Genomic DNA, 13,537 nt, shown 5'->3' on the forward strand with positions numbered 1-13,537 from the left:
GCCAGATCTGCGCCACACATCCACCCAGAAGTGGTCCTGCAAAAAAAGGTCTTTCGGGGCTAGGTTGTCCCTTGTCGCCACTCTTGTCCCCAACCCCTTCGCTGACCACCAGTCCAGGTTGTGGTCTAATATCAAATTGAAATCCCCACCCAATAGCATGGCTCCCTCTGCCCACTCGTACATCACCCGCCTTAGAATCTCACCTGTCCGACATTGGGTGTGTAAAGGGTGCAAAGTGTGATCCGGATTCCCTTGCATGTGCCCTTCATTCCCAGGAACATTCCCCGAAACTCCTCTTGGTCTCAATCTGTCAGATGGACTGGTTTGCCCAGGAGTGTACCCACCCCTTCCTTTTTAGAAGATTTATGTGAAGCCCAAAAGTTCCTTCCTATCTCTTTGCCTTTAATCAGTGACTCGGCCCCTTATCGATAGTTCGTCTCTTGTAGGACGAGGACTATTAATTTTCGTTTGTGGAACATGTTGCTAGTCGGGTGTTAGGCAGAATCCTGTGCAGTTCCCTTGGGGAACACTGCAAAAAGATTAAGACTACATGAGTAAGCAGTAAACCCAATTGGTAGCAGACTGCACCACCCAGATTTACTTGGTAGCTGTGGCTGAGCAGTCAGACTTCTCTCAAGAAGAGTATGGCAGTATGCAGTGTACACACAATAGGGCCAAAACACAGTAGAGCAAACAAACACTGACCAGAGCTTTGTATAAAGTATATAATTTATTCAAAACACACTTTAGGTAATACACTAGCACTCTCAATGAAAAGTAATTTAAAACAGTCAGGTAAGTATACCCACCTCCCTTGTTAACTATCAGACAAGTCAGGGTTAAAGCACAACTATTTCTTAAGACAGAAGTGAGCGCTTAACCTAGATGGCACTGCAATAGTTTAGGTTAAAAAGGGAGAGAAAAGGCAGAGCATAAAACAGTGCCCAACACTAGTTCAGAGCAAGGGGTGAAAGGCAGGTTATACTGTAGAGCCAAAGTTCATAGGCCAGGCCCACTTTAAATGGAGCTAAGCAAAATGTGCCCAGGATCATATGGTTTAAAGTGCGCAAAGTCTTTGCAGCATGTTCAAAAGAGGTTGGGGTGATTCAAAAGATCTAGTTAGAAGGCCTGGAGCCAACCCAGTTTAGAAGCCAAGGGTTTAAGGGTCACCTTTAGCAATCTGTAGAAAGGGAGGCCTGGCAGGATACAATACCTTAAAGAGAAAGGAAGCTCCAGCGGGGGCAGCTGTTCCTGGCAGTGGTTGAAGTTACTGGTTCCGACCAGGGGAAGAGAAGATCTCGACGAGAAGGAAACGTGGAGTCGTTGCACTGCACAGGGATGAAACCAGCTGTGGAGTTCCCATTTTAAAAGGTGCGGTCCTTTTATTCGTGGTCAAGTGGTGAGCTTGGCTATCTGGCCGTCAGGGTGCTTGGCACGGGCGATTCGACCAAGTGACGTCTTTGGAAGCGAAAAAGGGCGAACTGGTTGGTCCTACCAGCTCAAAGGGAGAAGACTATCCAGCAGAAGATCTTCTCTTGTCGTTGGAAAAGTGGTGAGTTTGTTGCAGCAGAGCTTCTCCGGTGGTGTCGTCGGTTAAAGATGGCTCAGCTTCTTCCCTCTTCGAATTCTTGGGTCCTGTGGCGAATTCTGAAGTTCCAGTCCCAAAGGCTCTGCTTTTATGCAGAAAAACCCCCATTCACCAGCCTAGCTGTCAATCACACATGCCCAGTGGTGAGCCGGGCGGCTCACCACTGGGCCAATCGGAATAGTGCCACTTGGGTTGCTAAGGCAACGCAGTCCAGGGTGCCAATTCCCCTCCCCACCCATCCTGTGGAAGCCCAGACAGAGTGGCACCATTTAGAGGGCTTCTGTGGAGAAGCCCACCAAAAAGTGGAACAAAGGGCTCGACTGTGGTCAGAGTTAGAGACGGACACAAACGCCATTTTAGAATAGAGTTCTGGCAAAAAGACCTCACCGGTGATTTAATAAATTAATAAACCAGCTGTATCTTTAACATTGCACCGAAAAGTGGTGCTTTTAAAATCAATGGGAAAATCCCATAGAGAATATTCTGGTGGAATATTTCGCGTGGTAACCACTGCCACCAGCCAGAAACTCGATGAGGGGGGACGGGACAGTGCCCCCTCAAAAACAGACCCAGGGGGCAATCGAATTAACCCTTACCAGTACTTCCACAATATGGTTTGTACTGGTTCTGTTCACAATTTTGGACTAGTAAAGTCAATGGTGACTTTACATGCCCTGGGAGACGGTAGTCAGTCGCAGGGTATGAAGTCTGTTTGGGGGTCACTGACGCCCCTGTGGTACTGCACTGAGTGTGCTGTGTACCACACATACAGAAAAACAGATGATGCCCTATGGAGTAAAAAGAGCCCATAAGCACATAAGTCTAAGACACACCTCACATGTCTAAGAGTGGGAGTAAAAGAGTCTCACTCTTAACAGGAGAGAAAAAAAAACCCAGAAATCCAGCAAAGGTGCTGGGGGACTCACTAGGTTTGGGAAATTAGCCTTATAAGAGAATTCTCCCTAACATCGGGGATCTCTTAATTTGAGAATTCGGACCCTTAACGTTCAGTGTACCAACCGCCCGTTCAGCCATTTCCCCTCTTCACCAAACTCCCTTTACTCCTCCTGTATCCAACTAGGCTACAAGCCCTTTCAGTGTGTTGATCCCATGGAATGTGCTGTTCTCACCAACCATCCCTTCTCCCTACTGTAGGTCAAGGCGTCCGACCCCATACTCCCACCTTGCTGAGCATGGTTGTCGAACCAACAGGGACTCATTCCGCAACCGTGGACCCCCTGTGAAGCGGTCATTTCACTTTAACATACTCCAACTTTGGGGAGAATTCAATCCCCCGGCTCCGAACTAAATCTCAAACCAAAACTCCCGAATTCCGCCCCCCAACAAATATAGCCAGCCCACCCTCCCCACCCCCCCACCAAACGTGCAGCTCCCTGAGAACAGTTTCTCATTCTTTCAACTCAAATGATAGTCTGGCTGCTCAACTTATCACCCTTCCGGCAGCCATAAAGAGGCAAACGAGCTGAACCGAAGCAAACGGGTCCCCCGTCCTGGACAGGGTGGTAAATAAAAGATGCAAGTCCTCAATGTCAGTGTACAGGTGTCTCCTTCAGGTATCAGCATTCCAAGATGGAGGGGTATTCAACTTTTGATATTTCTGACCTCCTTTTGCCCTCCTTGTCCCATGCATCGCTTCCGGGCCCCAGTGCCACCTCTTGGGATACACTCCCTTGCTGCCCCGGTCCGAGGACATGCCTTCCTGACTGCTGACCAGGTCCTCTGTGACCCTTTGTATGTCTTCTGCCACTAAATGGTGTATCTCCCAATCACACTCATATCAGCGAGAAGGGTTATCCCCAGTGGTACCTCAACCCCTTCTCCTGCAGCCATCTAGTGAGGGCCCCACATTTCGTCTGCCTCAGTAGGGTGTGCGCCGATGGAAGATGGTCACCCTTGAGTCACCATAGTTAACTTCTCTCATGTTTTGCCTTTGCCAAGATCTTGACCTTATCGCCATAGTAGTGCATGCATGCCAGGACCGACCTCGGTCCTCAGGCTCGACCCCAGCCCGGTGAACTCTGTCTATAGTGGCATTTTCAGTCTCCCGAGCCTAGCACCTTCCTTATGTCTTGTACCTTGTGCTCCAGGCCTACCGGGGTCTCCCCTTCCACCTCCACGAGTCTGAAGATCCTAAGAGTGTTCCTTCTCTCGTGGTTTTCAATATCTACCTTGAGATGTAGCTCCTCTTCATGGCGCTCCATTTCCATAGAGCAGGCCCCCATCTGCGTTTCCAAGAGCATGTAGATGTTTGATTCGACAATCCATTCTATCCTCCAGAGTGGTCAACTTGGCTGTTAAAGCAGCCAATTTTGCTCCCATGTCCGTCCTCATACCCCATATCTCCTCCAGGATTGTCTGTATGTCCGATTGTTGGGCAAGATTGTATGCAGTACCCTTTGGGTGCACTAAAACAACCCTGTCTGCACTACAGAGGTTGGTAGTGTGGTCGAGTAGCCAGGCTTATCGCAAGAGGGGTCAATATGAGCTGTAGGGGAATTACACGATTCAGTGACAAGTATTCAAATAAACTCTTAAGTTTCTTGATTAAACAATTATGAATTTTATCTGTCAGTTAGAATAAGTCTTCTTCAAAAGGGAGCAATATAAAGCAACCCACAAATGCACTTCAAAAATACACTTAGTTTTCAAAATCGGTGGATACCCATTTGGGATGGCTCACAGACACAACCACCCCCTTGGGTGACTTCAATTGCTAGGGTGCTATGGATGTTAATATATCACCGTTTGCATTTGGAATAGTCTTTGGAGAAGTGTCAAAGAAAGGGGGTTTAGCATAAAATGAGGATGCACACAATGTTTCTCAAGCAGGTAAGTACTTTCAATAACCCCCCAATGCAAAGTCAACCCTTTCCAGGAAGGAAGGCAGAACACATGCAGAAGAGAGAAGTCATTCAGGGAGCCAGGCCAGCCAATGGTAGCAAAAGTCAAGGTGAACTGAAACACTTCTTGCAGGTAAGTAGAAAGTCTTTCACAATGTTTAAAAAGTCTTTGTAGGTTAGAAATCAAAGTAGGGCCACAAGCTGATTAGGTTTGTGAGGTAAAGGTGATAGCAACTCTACAAATGCAACCAAGCAAGTCTACAACGAGGACAAGTGGCTTCGCAACAAGAGGTAAGGTCTCTTGGACTGTTCACTACCTTTAGGTTGAAGAAAAAGTGCAGCAGATGACTTCTGTTTCTGTGCAGCTCTGCAGATCCTGCTGTTCCTGGACCTCAGTCATGGGGACAAGAGGAGGACGTTTGGGGACTCCTGCAATGAGACGGTCACTGCTTGCAACCAGCAATCTTCAAACAAGTGGCAATTCTGTGTTTCCGCTCCTCGCGTCTACTGCGCATAGCACCAGCCCAGTTCCTGGCAGTTGAGATGGGCTTTTCGTTGCTTCTGGGGTCCTGCACTCTAAGGTGGCACAAGCTAGGTCAGTCCTGTCTGGGAGTCTGGAGGATCTTCCTGGAGCTCATGGCCAGTTTAAAAGCAACAAACACAATCTGGTGCTTCTCTCCCTGGCTATCCGGTTCCAGCAGCGACTGCCGTGGAAACTCGACCACCTTTGAGAAGATGTCCAGGTGGCTTACTTTGGAGTTGATTGGTTCCCACCAACTCAAAGGGAGAAGTTGTCCTTACAGGGGCTTCTCTGTCTATACGAATTTGGAGTTTAAGCACAGCAGCAGGGCTTAAACGGGCAAAGCAACGGTCCAGGAGTTGCAGTGTCTTCAAGTTCTTCTTTGGATTCAGTCGTCCATTGGTTGACTACCTTCCAAGCCAAAAAAGCCTAGCCTTTTAGGCAGCTTGCTCCCATTCATTCCAGCCTAGCTGTCAGTCACCCAGCAGGGTGGTTGTCCTTGCCGTACAGCCAGCGGGCCAATCACCTAAGAGTGCATTCCTGTCTCCTAGGAGACTAAGCACAGAGTTTTGGGCACCTCCGTCGCTTACTGTCCCCACCAGACACCCTGGAGCCTGAGGCGGGCTTCACTCTTGAATCCCGCCAAAGGCAAAATGAGCAAAGGGCCCAAACCTGGTTTGGCCCGCAGAGTAAATCTTAAGGACTTGTCCACAAAGAATGGTGCAAAAAGACTGCAGCCATTTTGACATTGGCACCCATGGGTGCTTTACCGTGGCTGCAAACGCAGCCCGTTGTAAAATCCCATAATGGTAGTAAAAAGTAAACCACTGCCACCAGCCATTCAGTGAGGAAAGGGTAACATAAAAATGTTACATGAGAAGCTAGACAAAGTGATAATGGGTAAACCCTCCAGCACCAAAGTTACACAAGTGAAGTCCATTTCACTTTACTGCTCTGGGAAACAGTAGTTTATCCCAGAGAAGGTATTTGAACCTTTGGGAAATCTGAAGGACTTCCCTGTGCCACTGCACTGAAGGTGCTGTGTGACACAATGTAAAATCTGATCCTATGGAGTTTGTCAGGCGCCACAACCAAAAGAAAGTGTACAAAATCAAAAGGGTCTCACTATCTCCAGTTTAAAAAAGCCCTCAAAATATAGCAAAGTTGCTGGGGGTTACTAGGGTAGAGGTAATTGGCACATTTCTGAGATTTCTCCCTAACAAGACCCTTTTTTCATTATACACAAGGACAAGGTTGTCATCCGAACATGTCCTAGGTTCTCATCGAAGTTCATTTCAAAGCTCCATGGACACAATCCCTAGAACTTCCCACCTTCTTTCAAAATCCATCAAACTCGGCAGAAAGCGTACATCAAGTGTATGGAGGGAGGGCGGTCTTGTACTATGTGAACGAAACAAAACCCATAAGGAAAAGCAGACCAACTTTATTTCCGTAACGCCGGGTAGAGAAGGCGATCACATATGGAAGAACGCCATCTCCAGATGGATAGTCAAGTGCATACAGCTCTATTCCCTATCCAAGAAAGTTCTACCTTTCACACCGAGTACACTCTCAGAGGTACAGGAGCTACCTTAGCTTTCATTGCAAACATCCTGCTGGACACCATTGGCAAGGCTGCTACATGGAGCTCCATCCATACGTTCACACAGCATTATTGCATTGATACTCTAAAGCAGATTCACAGGTGGGACAAGCTGTCCTAAAACCTCTTTACCTTAACTTTCCACCGCCTTCTCCAGATACTGCCCGCAGGGCATGTGATCTAAGCAAAGCCACAAGCTCCAGAAGGGATACATTACTCACCGTAATCGTATTTCTGGTGCTTGTATCTGCTTAGAATCACATGTGCCCACCTTTCGTCCCCTGCAGGAGTAGAAGGTGCATGGATGTTTTCTGGTTTATCACTCTCTGCTTTATCACATCTGTACTCGAGCTACACTTTATGCAATCTCATGTCGGAAACAAACCATCTGAGGGACCTCAATGCGCGAAGGATTCACATGCTCTGCATAGTCCGACATCTAGTGCAAATCGCAGAATATTACAAGTTGTGTTTTCGAAACTCAAACACATCGACAGGGCGTGTTTAGTAATACTATCTCTAGCGTGACATGTACTGAGCTCATTGATCTCTCATGGGCACATTATGGAGCATTCTCTCGGATGAAGCCGCATATTTGGGCTCATGAAGTAAAAAGCAGTAGAGAAATCAGTCCTAATTAAAAGGTTCAGTGCGCCTTGCCAAAGGTCGTTTAGGACTTTACCTGCACGAATGTACAACCAGCAACCATAAAATTATTTATTTTCATTGAAAGTACTAAATTGGAGCACATTGATCAGTTAATGTTATATTTTTTCTGTTTTTGACTCTACAGTGCTTTCAAGTTTTATAAACTTGAACTGCTTTTTCTGAAAGTGTGTTTTGATTGTGCATATGAGCTAAACACAATCTGTTCCAGCTTCAGGAAACCTGTACTTGTCAAACTCTTGGAGTTACAAGTGTTAATGGGGGACCCATTTGTCCTCCCTAACCATTGTCTGTGCAATACAAGCTGGGCTTCCTGTCATTAGAATTCTCTTAGATAACCACTTATCTCTATTAGTTTAGTTCTTACAGCCCGGCCTTCTCTTGAGGGACTTTTAATCACAAGTGAAATGAATACTGCTTGCAGAATTTAACTCTTTCTGTGCCGTCTGAAAGCCTTTACTTGAGCATTTTATCCAGAAGTATAAAGCAAGACAAAGGGCTGTCCCCTGATGCAATTGCCTTCTGCTTCCATAGTAGACTCTGCATATCAAAGTGGCTGTCATTTGGCAGTCCTCTTAAGACCAATTGCAATTTCTTCCTGCAACCTGTCCAATACCTCCTTCAATCTAGTATAGTTCAGTGGCAAATTGTGAAAGTTAGCAATTTATTGTTCAACACCCCTTTTAAAAGATTGGGCATTTGAGCACTGGAACTCTAGTTTCTTCTGCCAGGTATTGGACGTTTCTCCTCCTTTCTTTGAGAGCCCACTGAGCACCTGCCCAGATCTCCCTCTTTCATAAAAGATGAAGGTGATGGATGGATGGATGGATGGATTGGAATGGGACCTTCTTTGATGGACAGTGCATAGAGCAAGGCCACTTTATTTTCCCCCTTTGCTTCTGCCATACTAGAGAAGGTGTAAGCGATTGCTCTTCCTCAAACCGGAGGATAAAATATCTTGCACAAAGGGCAGTTAACATCAAAGCAGTTTGGCAGTTTTTGTGATCTTAAAGACGGCATTTGTAAACATCCTTCTGCCCTCCCCCTTCCCTCCAAAAAGGGTTATAAAGTCAAAACCTGGTTACGAGCGCAAGAACATTAATGCACCTACCTCTGTCACTCCTGGCCCAGTTCAGACTGAATCTACCAGTCAACTTGTACTCGGGCTTAGTGTAAACTGACTACCACCAGACTATTCTGAATGATGCCCTTTGTATGTACTATGCAGCATGTATAACTAATCCCTTAACCTATGTTCAAGCTCAGTGTAAAACTGATTACCACCAAACTATTGTGAATGTCAACTGCCCTTTCTAAATACTGTGCAACATGTCATTTTGTATTATGTATGCAATTGCATAATGTAAATATGTAACGCTGATAACACAAGATATGCACCCAGATGCCCAAGGGCTTGGTGCGCTTTACAAATAAGCAAAATGGCTAGTTACCCTTATTCCCAGGGCTACACCCTGCACATGCCAATTGCGTAATTTTAAATGTAATTGTGGTCGCTTTTTTCTAGCAAAATGTACATTGACTGACATCTAAAATCTTTTTAGCAAATTATGAAGGACCGATGGATCAATTCAGGACACGAAGATGATGAACTCAAGCCTTTTGTTGAACCTCAGCTGGATATCTCTGACCAGAAACGAATCGGTATATTTTTAATTGCTATTTTTTTCTGTGTACTGTTAAATGCGTTGAATGTGCTGGTTCAACAGTTTCATTCACATTATGCTAATGGACAAAATTAGACAGTTCACTTCATATGCATCTTTTTTGTATTAATGTGACTTGAAATGTTCTTATGCTTGCACTGCAAGGTTGTCTTACACTAACCCCCCCCTCCCACCCCACCCCCCCCCCCCCGCCTCCCAGCCCCTTAGTGCATGGACAGGGTCCTGAGAGGTGAAACTTTAGCACCATGCAATGGATGGCAATACTATGCTATGTGAGAAACCTGAGGGTAGTCTGCCTCCTACTGCCCATGGATCCTCTGCGCAGGTGGCCAGGGAAAGGACATCGCTCTTGAATCCTGACCCTGGGGGTGGACAAGCGGGCAAGGATCACTTGGGTGGACGGTCTTTAGGGGACTGGGAATGGGATGTTCTCGACACATGGTATGTCCTTTTTTCCTGACACTGACTTACCCTCCCTTCATGGGCTATTTTCATTCAGACATTTTATTACCCTATAAATACCCACTGAGTACTGAGAAGAGGAGGAAGCAACTAGGAGTAATACACAATTTCTATTAGAAACATCACTGTGGCGCTGGGACGAGGAAGAGGGGTATGAAGACATCCAACACTGAAGGTCTGGCCTGTCTCATTGATTGGATTAATTATGGTCTGGAAGGTCAAGCCAACAACTCACACCAATGGCCGCTTAATAGGGTTCGGCTGTATAAAAGGGGAGGACCCATACACGCAACAGCCAAAGCCGAGACTCTGTTGGGAAGAGACTTGGAGGTCTGGACGCAGGCATTTATCCTGCAGGACCTGCAGCTGGAGGATGCAGGACTGGGAGCCTTTGGATTTGGAGACACTTCACGAAGTTTTATTTTTAAGTGTGCTAAATCCGTACCTTAGCTATAGGAAAAGTTAGGCCTTACACCATACTGATATTTGGGAGGCAGGGCATCTATCACAAGTATGACACTGACACAACAGATGCAAGATCAACGACTTTATTGATGGTTTCGAGGGTTTCTTTTTTGTGATATGGTTTCAATTAAACCTTACACAGAATGCAAACATACATTAATAAAACATAGTTAAAATTAATTCATTTAATTTAATACATTAATTTCCTTTAATTAAACATAGCAATGATCAATGAAACATTCTCATCCCACAAGCCTTGAACAGAAAATATATTTTTGAAAATTCCATCCCAAAACATTCACTGAATCTACTGAATATCCGAAGTCTGGAGCTAATCCAGCCAGGACAAGCAACCCAGTGTCGTGAGGTCTGTCTGGTCCTTTGACCTGCAAAAGCGACATTCCGAGCTTGTGTATAAATCAGTAGATTTCTAATGCCCAGTCCTCTCCCCTGTATGCAGTTGATTAAGCTTATAATTTGCTGAAAGGGAAACATGCTGAATAGGCCAACATTTTCTCTTATGTGGGAATTTCACATATTCTGAATATGTGGAATACATGTGCAGTCCTTCCAAAGTAATCATCCAATCATACCTAAATGGCTTTAGTTTTACCTTACCTGCAGAAAAAATCTTTTCTGTTGCACCCAAGCCTGCCAGTATGGTCTGCATCCTAAGCTTAAAACTGACTGAGGATATCTATGAATCATTCAATAATTGCTGGAGGTCAATGTACAAGGAATTGTCTGGTTGTTGGAGCCTCTTGGCAAACCGCTGTCTGCGCCCAGCTGGCCAGTGTATACATTTCCACCGGCTCCCACAGTGTCCCTGGATCTTTCCGCAAAGTCCATGATCTTCGCAAGGGGGCCTGCCATAACCAGCACTTCATCATGGCAGGACTTCAGGTGGTGTCTACACCTCTCCTGACGTCTTTCGTGGCTTTAGTCACAAAAATGACCATTTTGGCGTCTAGATACGGAGTCGCCATGACCTTGCCTGGGAGATCCGGCCTGGGATATTCCACCCTCATTCTGAAGCGCTCTTCCCTCTCTGGGGGTTTGCAAATTCGTTGGGTCATATATTGAGCTACCTTGCGGGAAGCCAGTGATTCTGAGGACTCCGGGTGTCTTATACTGTCTGGCTCGAACATGCCGTCCAGTACCTGAGGGCTCTTGCCATCACTGTCCACCTTCTCTTCTACAAGGACTTCTTCGACCTAGTCCTCCCCCTTTTTGTGAGGATTTGCCACCTTCATTCTCACTCTCTGGCTGGCCTCCCTTGGCCGTCCTGCTACCCCCACCTGCGAGGCTAAGAACCTCGGGGTCATCTTTGACTCCTCCCTTTCCTTCTCCGCCCACATCTGAGGTCTCTAAAAAGTCAAATTTCTGACTGCACCTCCTCAGAGGTACTCTGCCTTTCCTCTCCTTCCCCCAGAAGCTGATTGTATCCCAAGCTCTGGTTCTCTCTAGCTTGGACTATTGTAACAGCCTCTTTCTAAATCTACCTGCCTCTACTCTCCGCCCTCTGCAACTAATCCAGAACAGGACTGCAAGACTTGTCCTTGGCCTCAAACCCTTGGATCGTATCTCTCCAGCTCTGAAGTCTCTCCACTGGCTCCCAGTGGATGCAAGGATTAAATTCAAAACCCTCTGCATTGTCCACAAGGCTTTCTGGGGCCCGGGTCCAAAATACCTTCAGCTATCCCTCTGCAAATACCTCCCCTCTCAAGCTCTTCGCTCCTCTACCTCCAACTCCCTCAGGGTCAGTCCTTTTTATAAGAACCGAGCTGCGGGTAGATCTGTCTTCGGCTGGGGCCTCCCTCTGGAACAGCCTCCCTGCCACTCTAAAACTTGAGAACCATCTCCGGTTCCAGAAGCACCTCAAGACCTTCCTCTTCTGCCTTCGCTCCCCCTCTCCCCTGCTGATCTGTTCTCTCTTGGCACCATGCACCTAGCCACCCTCTGTCCTTTGGGTCCAGGTGCCTGCTCATCCTGCCACCCTCCCGCACTGCCTCCGGGCCACCCCTTGCACTGGGGTCTGTATCCATACAGCCCCCCTTTTTCTTCCTGCACTTATCAGACCTACCCTGTCTGCTGCCTTAAACCTAGCACTTGCAAATTGCTGGCTGCATTACCACTGTTTGTTGCCTTTATTATTTGTTATTTATCTGTTTCTCCTTTGCTTGGCAATTTCCACCTTTCCCCCGTCCATGCACTTTTCCCCTCCCCCCTCTCTCATGTACTTGCGCATTCTCAATGTCACTGGGCCTAGTAAGATTGCTGTTTTGTTCTCCCCTGTTCCCCTCCCTCCTTGCCTTGTCGCGCTCTGAAACACTTGTTTACGAGCACGATAGAAATTAAATATCAATTAATCGGCTTCCCATGTATTTAACACCCCTGGGGTAGGGGGTCTGAGGTTTGACACTGCTGTCTTACCCCAAAAAAGCTGCTGTCAGCTTGTTGAAAGGACCGGTGGGGTGAGAAGGGGGGGGGTAGAAGAGTGGGGGCTCTTCCGGGTCTTGTCCACACCCTTCTGCGCTGGCACCTGCCTCTTGTGTCTTTTATGTGCCCTATTCCGGGCTGAGCACTCTAGTCCTTCTTAGGGACCTTCATTGCTACGAGGGATTCGAACACCTCTAGGCGCTCCTGAATGGGTCTCACCCCTTGGGATACCGCGATTGTTGGCGAATCACCCAGGATCGTCTTCAAACTGAGACAGGTCCCTGTCTCCTTCCCACTCATCACTGTATTCAGGAGTGGTGCTTCCCTCCATTTCACTATGGGCAAAGTTGTTTCTAGATAGTCTGATCTTTAATATCAAAATCCCTTTGATTATTTTTTTTGTCTTGTGCCTGGGTTGCCAATGCCTAGCAGAGGCAGTGTGGACGAGAGGCTTTGCGCTATATATTTCCCCTCCAGGAAGTTTTGTGGACGGAGAATGCTTCGCTCTACGCAGTGTAAAATTCCCTCAAAGGCGAAACGCGCATGCAAGAATCGATGCGCTCCCCATGTGATTGGGGAACGTTGTAGGTCCTTTCCTCTTAGCCGCTATGCAGCTGGAAAGGACCTACTACCTCAATGCGGCCTCTCCGGTACCGCGCATGAGAGCAGTCACCTGAAGCGAGCGAGATGCGGTGCTCGCACTGCTTTCAAGAATACACTCCCTCTGTTAAAGATCAGCAACCCCTGCCGTTGCAGAACCCGCTGCGTGCACCCACTCATCTTCAAAAGGTAATCTATCTCTAATACAGACACATTCTTCTTACCGTAATATCTGCTCTAGCTGCGCTGCTCTCAGACCATCACAATCGTACTGACCTATCTCCATACTGAGCGCTAAAATCAAGTTGACTTATGTGTTATCGAAGCAGCTAAGGAGTACAGGCAGGAAGTGAGGCATGGACAGTGCTACTCCCCGAATTGGTGTTCAGCGTGAGATCAAAACTACAAGAACACTGCAGACTTGTGGGGCTTGGTAGTCCCAGATCATGGTAGTTTTGTGGACTGTTTTTTGTTTGTTCCTATTTCACTGTTAAAAAAGGTTTTCTTTATACTGAAGGTGTGAAGTTTTGAAAATAGCTGCTTTGGGAAGTGTCATTAAAGAGTTTGAGCATAATGATCGCCGCCGGTCTTGACATAGAATTAAGCATCTGTCTGCATAATTAACATGCCTTTAAGGACGCCAACCCC

General features: G+C 46.8%; 1 protein-coding gene across 5 annotated transcripts in view; it reads left to right on the forward strand.

The window, feature by feature from the left end:
• Positions 1-13,537, forward strand: part of MARK3 (microtubule affinity regulating kinase 3) — a 606,883-nt gene that overhangs the window by 358,535 nt on the left and 234,811 nt on the right. For all 5 annotated transcript variants that reach the window (XM_069638126.1, XM_069638125.1, XM_069638123.1 and 2 more), the window contains exon 10: positions 8,801-8,900. In XM_069638126.1, the coding sequence (XP_069494227.1) occupies positions 8,801-8,900 (100 nt within the window). The remainder of the gene's footprint in view (positions 1-8,800; positions 8,901-13,537) is intronic.

Source organism: Ambystoma mexicanum, chromosome 14 (genome assembly GCF_040938575.1).
Source record: "Ambystoma mexicanum isolate Mex_15411 chromosome 14, UKY_AmexF1_1, whole genome shotgun sequence".
NCBI lineage: Eukaryota > Metazoa > Chordata > Amphibia > Caudata > Ambystomatidae > Ambystoma > Ambystoma mexicanum.